The sequence below is a fragment of the Elephas maximus genome, chromosome 27 (genome assembly GCF_024166365.1).
Source record: "Elephas maximus indicus isolate mEleMax1 chromosome 27, mEleMax1 primary haplotype, whole genome shotgun sequence".
In the NCBI taxonomy this organism is placed as follows: Eukaryota; Metazoa; Chordata; class Mammalia; order Proboscidea; family Elephantidae; genus Elephas; species Elephas maximus.
Genome location: NC_064845.1, coordinates 23,659,148 through 23,676,794, shown reverse-complemented (window position 1 = coordinate 23,676,794; position 17,647 = coordinate 23,659,148). Strand labels below are relative to the sequence as shown.

The 17,647-nt window shown below is 45.9% G+C and overlaps 1 protein-coding gene across 4 annotated transcripts in view; it reads right to left on the bottom strand.

Annotated features, from left to right (window-relative positions):
- The window catches only part of RFTN1 (raftlin, lipid raft linker 1), a 238,266-nt gene extending 220,917 nt beyond the window's left edge, over window positions 1-17,349 (bottom strand). The window contains exons 1-2 of one of the 4 annotated variants that reach the window (XM_049870670.1): window positions 16,682-16,770; window positions 2,227-2,346 (exon numbers count right to left, since the gene is read on the bottom strand). Coding sequence is in view for 1 of the 4 variants with exons in the window: in XM_049870668.1 (XP_049726625.1) it covers window positions 2,231-2,237 (7 nt within the window). In the remaining 3 variants the exon portion in view is untranslated. Of the gene's footprint in view, window positions 1-2,226; window positions 2,347-16,681; window positions 16,864-17,246 lie in introns of those variants that run through there. The other 3 variants (XM_049870668.1, XM_049870669.1, XM_049870671.1) reach the window with 3 other exon arrangements.
- Window positions 17,350-17,647: the final 298 nt, after the last annotated feature.

Here is a 17,647-nt window from a genome sequence, read left to right as displayed (position 1 = left end):
CCAGCCATGGCTTACTGAGTGGAGCAAGGGCTGGATTTCAGCCCCTACTTACCTCTTGTGCAGTGAACAACCTGTACAACTGTACATAGTGGTCCTGCATCAGCAGGGGAAAAGTGAAGCAAAGTAGAATATTTCAAAACTGACAATTACCTAGCCATATAAAAAAACATAGAGGTGTAGGCCAAGATTTCTTAAATAGGACACAAAAAGTTCTAACCATAAAGGAAAACTTTGACAAAGTAGACTACGTTAAGATTAAAAAATCTGTTCCTCAAAATGTACCTTAAAAAGAGCAAAAAGGCAATTTGCAGATTAGAAAAAGCTATTTATAATATATTTATCTAATAGTGTGCTGGGAAATCAGCTCTTTGAGGGGGAAAAAATATCTCATTTGTAGGGTTTGCCTATTTCCATGGTGTAAACACTCCTGCCGTGGCGGATTTCGAGTGACCAATACACTGTCACTGATCACAGGGTTGGGAAGAGATGCAGACCAACTGCTCTCATGGTCAGGATCCTGCACACCACTGAATTCATTCAGCAAATGACTCATCTCCACAATCAATCAAAGAACTAGTACAAACCAATAAGGAAAAGATAGACTATAGCAAATAGGTAAAATGCCTGAACAAACACTCCTCCAAAGAGGATATACAAATGGCCAAGAAACATATGCGAAGAAGCTCAACGTCATTACTTCTCAGGGCAATGGAAAGGAAGACCACAACGAAATACATCCACCAGAAGAGTTAAAATGTTTAAAAAACTGCTACTATCGAGAGTTGAAGAAGATGTGAAAAAAAATGGAATTTTTTTTTAATGGTGGAAGTGGAAATTGGTACAATCACTTGAAAACTGGCAATGAGTTGGAACTGACTTGACGGTACCTAACAACAACAACAACATTATATAAATTCTAGCATTAAAGGTTCATTCCTTTGAAATCAGAATTTCCCTTCACAAGCATTGCCTTTTAAACCACAAATATCCCCATGGGAAGAGTAACAAATTAAGCTGCTGGTAGCCATTAAGAGTTTAGTATGATTTAATTTCTTCTATAAAGAATAGGATACCCAAAGCAGGCAGAAGGGAGGAAAGGAGTGCCAAGATAAACGTGAAACACTCAGAAACAGTGGTGGAGGGGCAAGAAGTATTAGGAAAATTCCCTCAATTCACAATTTTAAGGTTTCAATCAGACTGTCCCAAACTCAAGGTCTCTGTCTCAGTTCACCCCAGACAGTACTGTGCTTGATCTCATCGAACATGAAGGAGTGCCGGGAAAATCACCTCTATGACCAGACACAGAAAACATAACCAGACCAACCAGTAGCAAAACTGTACATCATCAGTGATTCCCTGGGGTCTCAAATTTTCGAGGGTCTTTTTTTTTTTTGGAATGAGTGCAAGACTGGTTGAACAACTACCTCTAAAGCACATCTCTCTCCGAGAAGGGGAGACACAAAGCAGTTGCTGGCCACCAAACTCTTAGTGTGAATTTGTTCCTTTTTTTCTTTTGTGTCAAGGGTCCCTAGCTTGCCTGCCCCCAAATGGCTCATTTAGTTGCTTCCTACATTCTTGACCGAACTCCCATGCTTGTTAAAATGGGAAAGACTTTTATATCATTCTAAGAATATCTATTATAGTCCCTAAACCAATCAAACTCATTGCTGTCAAGTCAGAAAAATTCTAGCTAACCAAAAAAAAAAAAAAACCAAAAGCAGGGAAAATAAGATATAACATTGCCTTACATTCTTGTAGAGTTTTATGAACTTTATTGTTCACTGTTTGAGGCTTGGGCAAGGGCTGGTTATGGGCCTTTGAGAGACGGGAGTCACCTGGGAGGGCTGCATAGATTCTCTCACAGAGACTGAATGTTGAGGAACATCTCAGTGTAAGCACGTCTCCATCAGGGGTCAAGATCTCTAGTGGGATAGATGGTAAAAGACAACTGTGATAGTTTTAAAATCTGGCCTCAAAATTCTTTCATACTTTTTTCATTGAGAGATGGGGTTATGCTACCTCCCCTGAATCTGGGCTCTGTGATGACTTGGCCAACAGAATACAGTAGAATGACACAGTTTCTGGGCCCAGGCCTTATGAAACTGGGAGCATCTACTTCCTGACTCTTGATATGCTTGCTCTTGGAACCCAGCCACCATGCCATGAAGAAGCCCAAGTAGCCCCATGAGAGACCCATGTGGAAAGGAACCGACAGCCAGCACCAACTTGCCAATCATGTGAGTGAGCCATCTTGGAAGTAGATCCTCCAGCCACAGTCAAGCTGCTGATACCATGTGGAGCAAAGAAAGCCTGTTTCCACCAAGCCTGGCCCAAACTGCAGATAGCCTGAGCAAAATAAATGATTATTGTTTTAAGCTTCTGAATTTTGGGGTGGTTCATTACACAATAAGTAACTGATACACCAAGTTTTATCAAAACAACCATGGCCTGCTATCCCCTGGTTAAGCACCAGTCAAAGACTAGCTTGCATTTGGGACCCTGCTTTAGCCATTCGCTTTTTGAAGAACATCAGAATTGTTTTCCAGTTTGGGTTGATTGTGAATAAAGCAGCTATACACATTCATGAAGAGGTTTTTGTGTGAACATGAGTTCTCATTTTTCCACAGTAAATACCCAGGAGAGGGATTGTTGGGTCATAAGGTAAATGCAGGGGCCCAACTTACTGAATAATGCTTCTGTGTACACACTCAAGGTGGCCAGATACTGGACCGACAAGAGGCATGGTGGAAAGCGAGACCAATGGACTAGCCTCTCCGACCTCCTGCTCATTCCGGATGGAGTCACGAGAAGCAGTGTCATTCATTAGCTACCTCTCTTTTTGTTTTTGTAGTTGTTGGTTTATTTTTTGTGGAGGACACATGCTTAAAATCACCTGTGTATGACAAGAGTCCCCAGTACTTTGTCCATGATCCATCCGGCCCCAGTGGCTGTCTCTCCAAATCCCTCCAGTCACCTTAAACTGACACCTAACGTAATCAGGTTACTTGTTTTATGTGTGAGTTAATTGTTGGATCGGTTTTGATTATTTGACAGTTGCATAGGAGATTTTCTTCTTTTCATATCTTTGTCTGCAGATGCTGGGCTGCAGCCATCTCTGCACCCAGGTGTACGGGTCTCCCTAGCATCAAGGTGCCAAGAAAAACCTTCAAGAGGTCTTCAAAGGTAGAGAAAAGAGAGCAGGTCTTTCCCCATTCCTATGGTAAGACAGCAGGAAAGTAGCCAAAACACACATACAGCTCTCTAGAAGGAATCGGCTCAAAGTAATTAGGAACTGGACGTTGTCTGGGGAGGGGAATGAAATAAGCAAAGGGCGGTTCTGAGCCCCTAACTACAGGAAGAGGACGGTAGAGACTGCAAATGACTAGGGAGCAAAGATCCCTCAGCTAGTGACATTCTGGAAAACCAATTCTTTCTGATCAAATCTAGAGTGCAGTGTGTCTTAGATGTGTGGTGCACCTCACACAGGAGTCTCCAACCATCAGCTCCATAGGGCAGGAACTTACATTCCAAATTCCTTCATTCATCTGACACACTTTTTTTAAGGCCTGCTTTGTCTTTTCAATCACCTCATCTGCATGCGAAAGCCTATGAAATGAATGAAAAAGGAAGACAGAAGAAGAATCGATGCACCTGAATTATTGTATTGATAAAGAGTATTGACTATACTGTGGACGGCCAGAAGGACGAATAAAGCAGTCTTGGAAGAAACAACCAGAATGCTCCTTAGAAGTGAGGCTGGCAAGACATCGTCTCGCTAAATTTGGACACGTTGTCAGGAGGGACCAATCACTAGAAAAGGACATCATGTTTGATAAGGTAGAGGATCAGCAACACTGAGGGAAACCCTCAATGAGATGGACGGACATGACCCCCACAGCAATGGACTCAAAACATACCAATGATCATGCAGATGGCACAGGACCAGGCAACATTTTGTTCCGTTAGACATAAGGTCACCATGAGTCACAGCCGACTTGACAGCAACTAACAATGATAATAGCTTTGATGAGGCCCTCAATCAGACATAGGCAATACAAAAAGTGAATACACAGAGACAAAAGGGAACGAAAGACAATGAACAGACACATGGTGCAGTGGAGTTGGCTGTTCTAGAAGTCTGAACAGGATGCCAGGGTGATCAGAGAAAGTCACCATTATAAAACACAGAGCACAACACTATAGACTTGGCTCCAGAAGAAGCTGACCATCAATGATGCACGATGTCCTCTGTCATCTTAAATGTTGGAACTTCTAATATTTTATTTTGAAAGTATTTTTAATTTGTTCCTGAAATGCTTCCGAAGATGCAAACAAAACATGGGAAAAATCCTTCAAAAAGGTTCACCTTCTTAAAAGATTATTTTTCAGCTACAGTTAATAAAAACCTCAATTTGCAGGTTCATTTTTATTATCAACTAGAATGCACACATTTAAATAATGGGGGCAATAAATGTAGTTATATTTTCAAATACAAATTAGTTTCATTAAGTGTGAGTCCTCATTTACCACACTTGCTGCTAAACTGAGACAGACCGTAAAGCTAATTTTAACAAATGCCAACAGCTCATGACAAGCAACCAGAGATGGGGCAATTATATGCAATGATGTCGGATCAGCTGGCAAACTCGTTTTTTATTTCTACACTCAAATTCTGTATTTGAAGACTAGAACATGTTTATTACATCATTCAGTCACCCAAAGTATGAACTGATGACCCAAATTAAGAAGTCTTTCCACGATAATGACATCGTGCTCAACCCAGAAATCTAAATGAAAAATTGAGAATTCAGTCAACTCTTCAGATAATGTCAAATTTTGATATCCTGCAAATACAGTCTAAGACAGAAACCCAAGGATAGCTAATATTTACCTGTTGGAAATGGTCCTGATTCAATGCCAAGTGTCAAGAACAATCTATATAAAACAGTACTATTGGTGTAAACAGTTAAGCACTCAACAACTAGCTGAAAGATTGTCGGTTTGAACCCACTGAAAGGCACCTCAGAAGACAGGCCTGGTAATCTGCTTCTGAAAGATCACAGCCTTGAAAACCCTACGGAGCAGTTCTACTCTGCACCCCTGGGGTCACCATAAGTTGGAACCAATTTGACAGCAACTAACAACAACGAGTGTATCTGTATATAAATTTCACATTTTTTTTTAAACTGGGAGAACATAGATCACAATGAAAATAGAACTAATAAGGGTTATGACTGCCAGCCTCCACAGTGACCCTCAATGTTCTTCCTGATATTAATGCCCAGAGGCACCTCAGAAAAAAGGCCTGGCAATCTACTTCCAAAAGGTCACAGCCATTGAAAACCCTATGGAGCACAGTTCTACGCTGACACGTATGGAGTTGCCATGAGTCAGTATCGACTGGACACCAACTGACTTTCTTTGTAGTCCCCTCCCACAATGAATAGGGCTAACCTGTATAACTAAGAAGATATTGTGGAAATGAGGAAATGTGACTTCATTTCCAAGGCAAGGTTATAGGAGACACTGTGGATTCTCTCTTGGCGATATCACCCTCTCTGGGGACAGCCAGCTGCCACATTGTTAGGACACTCATCAGCACTGTGGAGAAGTCCCATGGCAAGGAACTGAGCCCTCCTGCCAAGAGCCAGCACTAATTTGCCACACACGTGGAAGTGGGTCCTTAAGCACCAGAACGGCCTCCAGTTTGGCGGACATCTTACTGCAACCTCACCAGAGACCCCAAAGCCAGAAGGACCTAGCTAAGCTGCTTCTGGATTTCTGACGCACAAAAACTGTGTGAGACAGTAAATGTTTATTGTTGTCTTCAGCTGCCAAGTTTTGTAGTAGATTACAAAAGATAATTAATACAAAAAAAAAAATTTTTTTTTTTTTTTACATTATAGGAACCCTGGTGGCACAAACAGTTACATGCTTTCAGCAGGTAACAGAAGGGTTGGTGGTTCGAACGCGCTCAGCAGCTCGAGGTAGAAAGACCTGGTGATCTGCTTTTGTAAAGATTACAGCCTAGAAAACCCTATGGGGCAGTTCCACGCTGTCACACGGGGTCACCGAGAGGGAATCCACTTGAGGTAACAACATTTACATTACGAAAGAGGAAACTTGCTTATCATCCACCCTGCAATCTCCCAACGTCTCAGCGGATATCTGATCCAAAGTAAAATTCTGCTGTCCTGCTGGACTCCATCACAACCACCCTTAAGGAAAAACAGCCTCTTCTCAGAAGAACCTGCTGCTCCAAGTGTGGCCCTCAGACCAGCAGCATCAACATCACATGGGAGCTTATTAGAAATGCAGAAACCCAGGCCCCACCCCAGACCAACCCAATCAGAATCTGCATTTTAGCTGGATTCCGCAAGTGATTCTTGTGCACATTAAAATTGCAAAATCCTGACCTTGGACAGCGTTGCTCAATCTTGGTCGCACGTCAGAATCATCTGGAAAGCTAGTAAGAGTCCGGGTGCCCAGGCATTTAGGCACGGGGTCTGAGAGTCAGTATTTTTTACAGTCCTCCAAGTGATTCTAACATGCAGCCAGGGTTGAGAATCAGTTCTCTGGGCACAAATCTAGTCTCCTCCCACTCCTGTTGTTGTTAGGTGCTATCAAGCCAATTCCGACTCATAGCGACCCTACAGGACAGAGTATAACAGCCCCCACAGGGTTTCCTAGGCTGTAATCTTTACGGGAACACATCACCAGGTCTTTTCTCCCACAGGGCCGCTGGGTAGATTCGAACCACCAACCTTTTGGCTTGCGGTTGAGAGCTTAACTGTTGCACCACCAGGGCTACTTCCTCCACTCTTAACCCTCTGCAAATTCCTAACAACCAGGACTCAGTGGGGTTCAAGATTTTTTTCTTAAGCCTCTCATTCAGGGCGGAGAGCCACTATCTAGAAGAACTCAACCTTGCTGACCACCCTGGTTACACACACACACACACACACACACACAATCTCTTGAATCAATTTCTGCCTCAGACTTTGCCTTCCCAGGCTCCTCTGCTGACCTCCCAAACACAAGTGTGCCACAAATTTCCATCTTCAGCCCTCCTCCTGTCTTGCTCTCTTAGAATTATTTTAATTATAAACTATCTCAAACATATCCACCACCCAGCTTTAACAAATGTTTACATTTGACGTTACTGGCTTCATGTACTTTTTAAGCAATAAGACTTTTTGGTTGCCGTTTCCATGCCTTCCTGCTCCCCACCCCACCCCGTTCTTCCCCTCCTTCTATCCCCACTTTCAATCTTTCATATTCTACAAACATACATCTACATATATACATACAATATAACACCCAGAAAAACATATGGCAGCGGTTCTGAAACTTTCTTAGTTCATGGCACCCTTAAAAAAAAAAAAAACTCAGTGCCCTCGAGTCGATTCCGACTCATAGCGACCCTACAGGACCCCTTAGTGCCTTGGTAAGTTTTTTACAGCACACCCAGGCTAAAAGAAATACCTAGCAGCTCCATTTATTAAGTGTTGCTGTTGTTAGGTGCCATCGAGTTGGTTTCAGCTCACAGCAACCCTGTGCACAACAGAATGAAACACTGCCTGGTCCTGTGCCATCCTCGCTGTCATTACTATGCTTCAGCCCATTGTTGGAGCCACTGTGTCAATCTATCTTGTTGAGGGTCTTCCTCTTATTCCTTAGGGGCTTCCTCTTTTTCCTTTTTCACTGACCCTCTACCTTTATTAAGTAGCTGGTTCCAAATAACTTCATGATGAGCTATGTCCTAACAATTTAGTAACTTCGGAAAAAGTAATACACATAAACTGAAAGAAAAAATATATTTCTTTTATTCTTAAATAACCACAGTTGCTTACTAACGGGATGTGTGAACCTGTTAGGCATGGCACAACCCCCCAAACCTTGGAAACAGATTGGACACCAGTACTCTCATTTCCTGTTCCACACTGATTGTCACTGCCACCCCCCACCCTCCCACCCCCTACAAAACCCAGCTTCGCAAAGATAGGACGTCAGCAAAAGGAACACAGGGCAGTGTAATGCTGATATGGAGCAGTACCTCAAGCTAGTAGTTCACATGGTACCCAAAAGACATCAAGTATCACCACATTTCCCACAAAAACGTAAAATATCCCTTAGCACCTCCTAAGTTTGTTGCAGTGTTTTGGGGTGCTCTGGTGCAGAGTTTGTGAAACATCAACACGTGGTATTGCTGTGTGTGCTCTTAAACGTTACACAAATGGCACTGTGTCCCCTTTAGGAATCATACCTCTCTCACGCCCTAAATTTACCTGCTCTAGACAGAAACTCCCCAGTCTCCCTCTGCTGGCTTCTCCCCAGCTCCCCAGGGACCTATTTCAGCATCTTCACCTGGAGCTTTCCCCAGCATTTCTGGAAGAATATGCCCCAAAGAGAACTCAACACCTGGCCCAACAAGCCTGTCCTTCATCCTGTTTATTGTTTCTGTGGATAGTATCACTGCCCTCATCCAAGCTCCAAACGCCTGGTATCTCTACCTGCTCCAGCCACTGTCCTCACCCCGATAACTACCTGTTGTTGAGTGTTGGCGGATGTTTCCAGTTCCTCCACTTCGTTCTCTGCGCCCACCTACCATTTCAAGACTGTCAAAAGTGTTCCCACATCAGGCATCCCCTGGTTTCTCTCCCGTCTAATTCCTGTCGCTGCTCCTGCCATATTAACCATTCTGTATGGCACTAGTGGTTCAGAAACCTTAACTCACATCCACTGTCCAGCTTGGAGTCCTTCACCTCATCTCACTACCCTTCCTTCTAGGCCTGTCTCTCATTGTTCTCTTCACGTACCCTGGACATTGCCATGTTTTGTGTGTGCACACCCAGGACTCTGCCAACACAATTCCTTCACCTCCACCGGAACCTCCCCCTGACATTCCTTTTCCTTCCGTCTTGGCCCTCCTACAAGGCTGAGCTCTAACAGGACTGCCTCTCTAGACCATTTATTCATTCAACAAACACTTTCTGAGCACCTACATACGTGGGGAACAGTTTTAAATGAAACAAAAGAGGAAAAAAAAAAAAGAGTCACCCTGCCCTCACGAACTTCACATTCAGAAACAAAGAAACAGACAATAGACAATAATAAAAACAATCAACAAAATTCAATTCTGAAAAAGAAAAACAAGGTAGGCAAGAGAAATAGGAAGCACAGGGGAAGGTGGTACAATTTGAAAAACAGTGTGACTGGGGGGGGCCTCACCCAGAAGGTGACATTTAAGCAAACTCCTGAAGACGGTGATGGAGTGAGCCTCAGTGATGGGGCGTGAGGGAATGGCTGGTACGCCAGGCAAGGGAACAGCAAGTGCAAACCAGCGGCAGTGTTCCTGGACCTGCAGCAAGGCCAGCATGGCGGAGTGAGGAGGACGTAACACGTAAAATCAAAGAGCCTCAGGGAGGCAGATGGTGCTGGCCTTGCGGGCCGTGGTGAGGGCTCTGGCTTTACCCTGAGTGTTACAGGAGGCCTGGAGGGTGCCAAGCAGAGGGGCAACAGGAATCATTCCGACCAATGGCAGACCGTGGAAGTCAGATGACGGAGTGGTCAAATTCAGACATGTTTTGAAGGCAGAAAATTGGATTTATTGATGGTTTGGAAGTGGTGTTGTTGTTAGGTGCCATTGAGTTGATTCCAACTCAGAGTGACCCTGTGTGACAGATGAGAACTGCCCCATAGGGTTTTCTAGGCTGTAATCGTTATGGGAGCAGATTGCCAGGTCTTTCTTCCATGGAGCTGCTAGGTGGGTTCAAGCTGCCAACCTTTCCATTAGCAGCCCACTGCCTAACCACTGCACCACCAGGGCTCCTTGGTTTGAAAATGAGGGTTAAAAAATAAAGGGCATCTAAGAATCTAAGACTACTCCAAGGTTTGTCATCTGAACAACTGGAAGCAGCTGCCAACTTCTGAGACAAGGAAGGCTGTGGGAAGAGCCAACAGTAGACACAGAAGACCAGGAATTTGTCTTTAGACATATGAAGTTAGACATCCAACTGGAGTTGTGGGGTGGACAGTTGGATGTAATAGCCTGGAGTTCATGGGAGAGGTCTAGAGATTTCGGCAGTGCCTCATCTCCCCACGTGACAGCAAACTTCTCCAAGGCACCAATAACATCTTCTTCATTCCCAGAAGAAGCAACCCCAATGCCCTGGCCTCAAAAGATGCACTACAAATATCTACTCAATCAATCTCCTTCGGGACTAAGAAACTTATTATTTGGTAAAGGATGGGAAACCACCTTTGGAATACTTTCCTTGTGTCCTGGGATTAGGTGCACAGAGTTTGGACTGGACTGCTCAGGTTCAAATTCTGGTGACCCCACTTCCTACCTGTGTCACCTCGGATAAGACACTTAATCTCAACAGCAAAATTCACTTGTAGGGTGAGGGTTAAATAAGTTAATACATGTACAGGGCTTAGAAGAGCTGAGGGACATAGAAAGAGCAATATAAATGTTAATCATTATTAGTACTATTATTAGTCTTACTTGTTATCCATAGTAAAGATTCCTTTTAACCTGCCCTGGCTTACATCCATAATTACACCACACTGAAAAGAAAGCTTATAAAGTGTCCTGAGGCACTGTGAGATCCCAAAAGACCTCTCTAAATAAGAAGTGTTTAAATGAACAGTCTGATTCCTCCTACCTTAGGTTTCAGAAATTTGGTAATACATGATACGGTCATGTTCCATTAACCAGAGTCTGCATTAATCAAACCTCATCCAACCTTATGGATAAGGCCTATCACAACAGTTTCTCTACAGCTGAGGGATCTGGGAACTATTCCTTAAAACTTGAAGGATTCCTCAGGACAGAGGAAGAAATAAAAGGCAGAGTTTCAAAACACACAGAAGACTGGAAGCCGACAATCCTCTGCAAAGAAAAAATTCTGACAGTCAAGGAGGTCTGCCTATGGAACAACAAAAAGGAACATTTTAGGAGTAACAGCCATGGGAAGCTGTCACTGAAGTACAGCTGGCTTCCCCAGCTGAAAAAGTCTGGAAATCTCCAATACAGGATCATAAAGTAGCAAACGAGCTGGTCAGTGTCAAACACACTGAACAAAACATTGCTTATGTTGACTTTCTACTTCCTGCTGGCCTTGGCGCCCACTGACACGGAGGGCTGGCTCCCCCTCTCCTTTGAGCCTGATTCTGGAATCGTGTACATCACAGAGGAGGTGAGGGCTATGATAGCATCCCTCCACTGGCCTGTACAATCAGGACACTGAAACCACCAGCTCTCTCCATCACTTCCTACACCATGGGGCAGGCCAGACACAGGAAAACCCCAAAGTGAAGCCTTCGAGTACCCAAGCGGTGCCTCCTCCATCTCAGTCTTGGCAGGTAGCCATCACACGTAGGATGTGACCTGATTCTCTAGCTCTTTGGTTCTGGCTGGCCCGCTGAGAGTGATTTTTCTTCCTGAATTCAGCCCAGGTAGGGAGTAAGTCACTCACATGCATATTTAAAAGCTAAACAGAATGCTTATTTGGAGGGCAAGAAATTAGCAGGGTTCGAGCAGTGGCCATCATTTGCCTGCTGTACCAATCTTTTATGAGGAAGCATCTTGGTAAAAACATGTAATGATAATAACGAAAGCCCCTCCAGGGGCCCATGAGAAAAGTGCAACTCAAATTTATGTCAAAAACTGAATGTGAATGAGAGGAAAGATCATACACACACACACATACAAAAAAAAAAAACCTTTAAAAGGTAAACATAAAAGAGATGTATGGCTAAATTTATTTCTTTGTCAGTGAAAAATAGCCTAAGCCTTAGCCAACTGTGTTGCCAGTACTTAAACTGAAGGGAAAAAGAGAAACACCTTCTATAGGGTAGCACCATCCAGTAGAACTTTCAGTGATGATGGAAATGTTCTATACATGCGCTATCCAATACGGTAGCCACTAGCCACATGTGGCTCTGGGGCACCTGAAATGTAGCTAATGAGATTGAGGAACTGGACTTTTAATTTTTATTAATTTAAATGCAAATGTAAATAGCTACATGTGGCTACTGGCTACCATATTGGACAACTCAGCTACAGACACCCAAGCCAATCAGCTGGCAACGTTTTTCTTTCACTACAATAAAATTACAATCCTAAACAAGCAATCGACTACTAGCCAAAAGGCTGGCAATTAGAACCCACCGAGAGGCACCTCAGGAGATAGGGCCGGCAATCTGCTTCCTAAAGGCCACAGCCTTGAAAACTCTATGGAGCAGTTCTACTCTGCACACACGAGGTCGCAACGAGTCAGAATCGACTCAACAGCAATTGACAACAACAACAAAAAAGCAATAATATTGTTAATTGTCACCCAAATCAGTACCTCTATAAGCAGAGACAACATCAGTGGCACCCAACAACAACAACGTATAGGTCCCAGTCGCACCAAATTCATCAAGCTTAAAACGAAAACAAAAAGAAAAAAAGACTTAAAGAAGGTGAACTCTGTGTATCATTTCCTGCAGCTTCCTTCTGCTTATCCAGTGTACATTTCTATTATACTTTGGCTTTGTGTATTTGGAAATCTGTGCTTGTAGCTGAAGTCTGCACTTGCTAAACTAGAACGTCATAGTCTCTTCCCCTAATGTAAGGAAACATGAAAATGTGAACTTGGAACAAGTTACTTAACCTCCCTAAGCTTCAGTTTCCTCAAAACTAAAGTGCAGATAATAATAGTACCACCTCTCATGAGGATTAAATTTAGATAACGCATGTAAAATGCCTAGTAGGATCTGGCAAAGAGTAAGCACTTAGCCAGTGGTAGCTATAATTATTATTTTCTTAATAACAAAAGTAAAATCCATAATAAAATAAAAATGGTGCAAATACAATAAAAGTTCACATTCAGCAAAGTTTTCCATAAACCCAGACACTTTGAACCTGTTTCCCAGGCTATGGTAAAAGTAGCCCCTAGTAGAGTATGTCTTGGGCCCTGATATCTCAGCACCCATTGTCAACCTCCAAAGAGGTAGTATCTCAGATGGGTACCAAGAATCATTCAGCCAATGTTGACTGTGCCCCACTCTGTGGCAGGCACGGGACTAGGCTCTCGGGTGAGAGGAACAGTCCCCAAGCACAGTGCAAAGTCCCCAGACTCTGCACCAACCATCCTCTGACTCCTGCAAAGCTTGGTCCACGCTGGGATCCCCTGGCCAGACATTGAATCTGTATCCCAGGCTCCCACTCATCCAAGTCACCTGGGGAAGGCAGGGAGGCTCAATACTTCTGTTATGGACCAGCCCAAACCAGGTTCTGCTGCTGGCCCCACCTAGAGCAACTAAGATATAAGGGAATCAAAGGGTACAGATCCATTTTCTCAGCCAGGACAAAACGAGGGGTGTTGACAAGCTCTCACTTCAACAGGAAAACTGTTCTCTGAGTCTTTAAAAAGCAAAAATCTGACCTGCTCTCAAAGCAAACACAGTCCCTTTCAACAGCCAGCTGCCCATGCTGGTGAAATCCAAAGGGAATCTCCACTAAGTTCACGTCAACCAGACCAGGGCTCCAAAAGTCCCCCAGGAGTTTCTAGGCAGAAGTTTACTGGAATTCTATGGAGTTTGGGGGTTATTTTTCTTCTTGCAAAAAGTACTTAATCTTCTTTCACAACCCAGGGTACATTCCCCTATGGAATTTCCTTCTCTGAAGATTTCTAAAAATAAAAGACTCTGTCTCATCAGTCTGCAATAATTTAGTGTAAACCCATTTACTGGCAGAGTCAGGGACTTCTCACAGTCCCTCCGCCTATGAAAACAACAGCTTCCAGATTATCTCAGGTGGTCCCAATTTCTGGGTCCCTCTGGGCCAGAAGAACACTTGTCAAATCATGCTCTTGACCTTGGAATAGGAAATGGGGGTGCAGTACATTCTTGTATTCTTTGCTGGTGGTGGTGGGAATATAAATAGTACAACCACATTGGAAAATGGTGTGGCTATTTCATATAAAGTTAACATATGCCTACTGTGACCCAGATACTCTAATTCTAGGTATTTACCCACAAGTAGTGATAACCTATGTCCAACAAAACACTTGTACACAAATGTTCAGGGCAGTCTTGTTCCTAACAGTCAAAAAACTGAGAAAAATCCATGTGTCCAGCAATATGGGAATATATAAACAAACTGTAGTTTGGTCATACTCTGGAGTATGACTCAGCAATGAAGACAAAGTACTGAGGTATTACAACATGTATGAATCTCAAAAACAGGCTGAGTGACAGCAGCACTCACAAAGGAGTTCATACTGTATAACTCCATTGATATGAAGTTCAAGAACAGGCAAAACTAACCTACGGTGAGAAAAAAAAATCAGAACAATGGTTGCCACTGGGAGAGAGAGGGAAGAAGTTCACCAGGAATGGGCATGAGGGAACTTTCTGGGTGATAATGTTCTCTATCTTGATAGGGACTGGGGTTACACAGGTGCATACCTCTGTCAAAACAATATGCAAATGTTACTTTCAAGATTTATGCATTTCACTGTATGTATGTAAATTTTACTAAAAAAATGAACACATATTAAACTCGAATATTAAAATGTGTGCTGAAATGTTTTAGAGGGACATACACCAATGTCTGCAATTTCCTTGAAAATGCATAAAACAGTAAGCTGAACTGATGGATGGACAGACATGTGATTATGGCAATACAGCAAAACGCTAATGATACATGCTATGTGGTGAGTATCTGGGTGGTCTCTGTACTTGCAATTTACCTACAGGTTTGAAATTTAAAAAGAAAAAAAAAAAGGTGCGACGGTGGGGGAGAAGAGTCCCAGTGCCCCCTGCTTAGCCCACCAAGTCAGAAACTTGGCAAGCCACTCCTGCCCACCAAGCCATGGACCCACGTAACTTCAATTTTGCTGAAAAGCTAAGACTGGAAGAACACAAGCAGTTTTACAAGAACTCACATCACTCATGCCAAAGATTTTCTGCCTGTTTCCCTACAGACAAAGCAATTATTTGAATGTAAGCCAAAAATTTCTGCTCAAGAAGAAGAAAAAGAACTCACTGACTTGTATTCCCAATTTATTCCATCTGAATTCTTGCACCGAATCTATTAGCTAACTCCATGCCTTCCACTTCCATTTGCCCCATGTCCATGCAGCCAAAAAACAAACAAAGAAAAACCTGCCAGGGACTTGACAGACAAACGCATCCAGAGGATGGGGCCTGAATGATGCTGGCAGGGCCAGAAACCTCACTGAACGCAAGAGAGGTTGCAGAGCTCAGCCTGAGAGTAAAGTGATTTCACTGAGGTTGGTGCACACATGCACCAAAGAGCCTCAAACAGCTTGTTGACTAATTCTTCTGTGAGATTTGGTGACATCTGGGGTCACTTGAACTTGGTAGGGAATTCTGCTGTTCGGACCTACAAATTAGGAATCCTGGCGGCCAGGGGCATGTGGGGTGCAAAGCGCGCCCTACCCACAGGCCCAGAGGTCGCTCCCATTACACCCCGCTTCCTTCCTGGCAAGGCCTCACTTATCCTGAGATGACACACGATGGCAGGGGCTGGAAGACGCCTAGCCTGCCTCTGCGCCCAGCATCTGAAAACAGCTGTACCCATTACAAGAAGGGTGTGATGCTGGAACCTGGCAGCCACTCAAATACAGGGTTTTGTGCCAGACTTTTTATTTAAAAAAAAAATACCTTTTTGTTTGTTTTTAAGCCCTAAACAACTCACTGACACCACCCAGCGCCCCTGGGGACCACCCACAGCCAAACAGCCCAGCCAAGCGCAAAGCGACAGGGAGACGGCAGGGAGCGCGCCTGGGACCAGCACCTTGGCCTCCACGCGGTTCTCCCTGCCAACGGCGGTGATACCCGAGGTGAAGGGCACCAGTCCTGGCACGGGAGAGGGGAGAGCGTGCCTGACAGCGGGGCCATCTGAAATATACACCACCATTTTTTTTTTATACGCCCGCTCAAATCCACCGTGGAGACTCTTGAGCCTAGCGTAGTTGCTTAGGATAAGGAAGGAAAAGCCCTTATGGGAGGCAGGTCCCCGTTTTCGCTGCTGGCTTCTCTCAGAGGCCGGAGTCTCTCAGCCTCCAGTGGCTACGACGCTCTCTCCGTGCGCATAGCAAGTCTAATTACGCCCACCCAAAGTCCCTGCCCCGGGAGCAGATATCCCCTCCCAGGGCGCATGCTGAGGGGCAACCTGGTTCCGCCCCCCACCCCCACCCCCGCCCGCCTCCGCCACCGCCTTCGCTCCCAGCCCTGCGCCCTACTCAACCTGAACTCCATGGCCAGCTCCCGCTGGATCTCTGCCTAGGACCCACCTGTAGCCTCAAACACCCCCACCCCCCTTCCTTCCTAGGCGCCCCGGAGCCCGCAGAACCCACGACCTCCAACAGGCTGCTCTGGGGTGCCTCTCTCCAAAGCGCGCCAGGGGGGGGTTTCAAAAAAAAGTTGGCCCAAGACGTCTGCACCCACTAGATAGGCCCCCACCCCACCCAACCCGGGTTGAGGGCTCTGCCGGCAGCTTCGCGCCGGGTAACACGCCCCAGTCCCGGCAACCTGCAAGGAGGCGCCACGCGGGACTCGGCCTGCCCGCCGGGGACCCGGTCTGCGGGCCGAATTGGAGGTGTCTGCGCCCGCCGACACCCCAAGCCCTGACGCCCCCACTCCCCCCTCCCCCACCTACCTTTCCAGCCCGGCGAAGGAGACCGTGCGGGCGCGGGCTCCCAGAGACAGCGTGTTGCGTCCCGAGAGGAAAGTTTGTGCCAAGCACAGGAGGCACCGCGTGGAGGGCGTGGGCGCCAGAGGGGGGGGCTCGGGGGGCGGTGGCGCAGCGTGCGGTGGTGTCTGCCCCGCTCGTAGTCCGTGCGTCAGTTTCTCCGCGGAGCCCGCAGCCGCCGCGCTCCCGCTCTCTGCGCCCTGAGCCCGGCGCGCTCCGGCTTCAGCCCTGACGCGCCCCCGCCGCCGCCGCGCGTCCGCCGGCTACACTTCCTCTTCCTCTGAACTCATGTACAAAATATGCTGCGCTGCATCTTCGGGGGAAGCCGCGCGGCCCCTGACAGCCGCCGTGGGAGCAGCGGGCCCGCCCAGCGCCCCCTCCGCTCCCTGCACCCCCTCACCGCTCCACGCTGCCGCCTCCACGCGGCCAGCGACCCGCGCGCCGCACGCCCAACCACCTGGGGAGCGACCTTCGCCACCCCACGGCCCAGGAGCCCGAGACTCACGGGCCCACCCTCTTGACCTCTCCTCACCAAGGTTGTGTGCAGTCAACAGCGCGCGTGGGGACTTGGATCAGCTTTCTCAAGATTTGAGACGAGGTGCTGGAAAAGCTACTGCCACCAAGGTGTGATGGCTAGAGGGGTGGGACTCTTAGAGAAGACCATTCCTCAGTCCCCATTCCACAGGTGGGCGCGTCCTCAGGCGTCTCGGGTGCTGCTCATGTTATTTCTTGGGGTTTAGTGCTTAAAAGGGGGAAAGATAAAGCCACTGCTCCAGTTCCTCCTTGCCACACCCTATTCCACCTACTTCAGGTGTTCCCAAGGTTTGAGAAGATCTGAGGAGTCACCTTTCTCTGCAACTTGTGGAGGCCGCCCAGGGAGAAAAGTATATAAATAAAGCGCCCGGCCAGGGCTGCGTTATTAAGTGAAGAGGT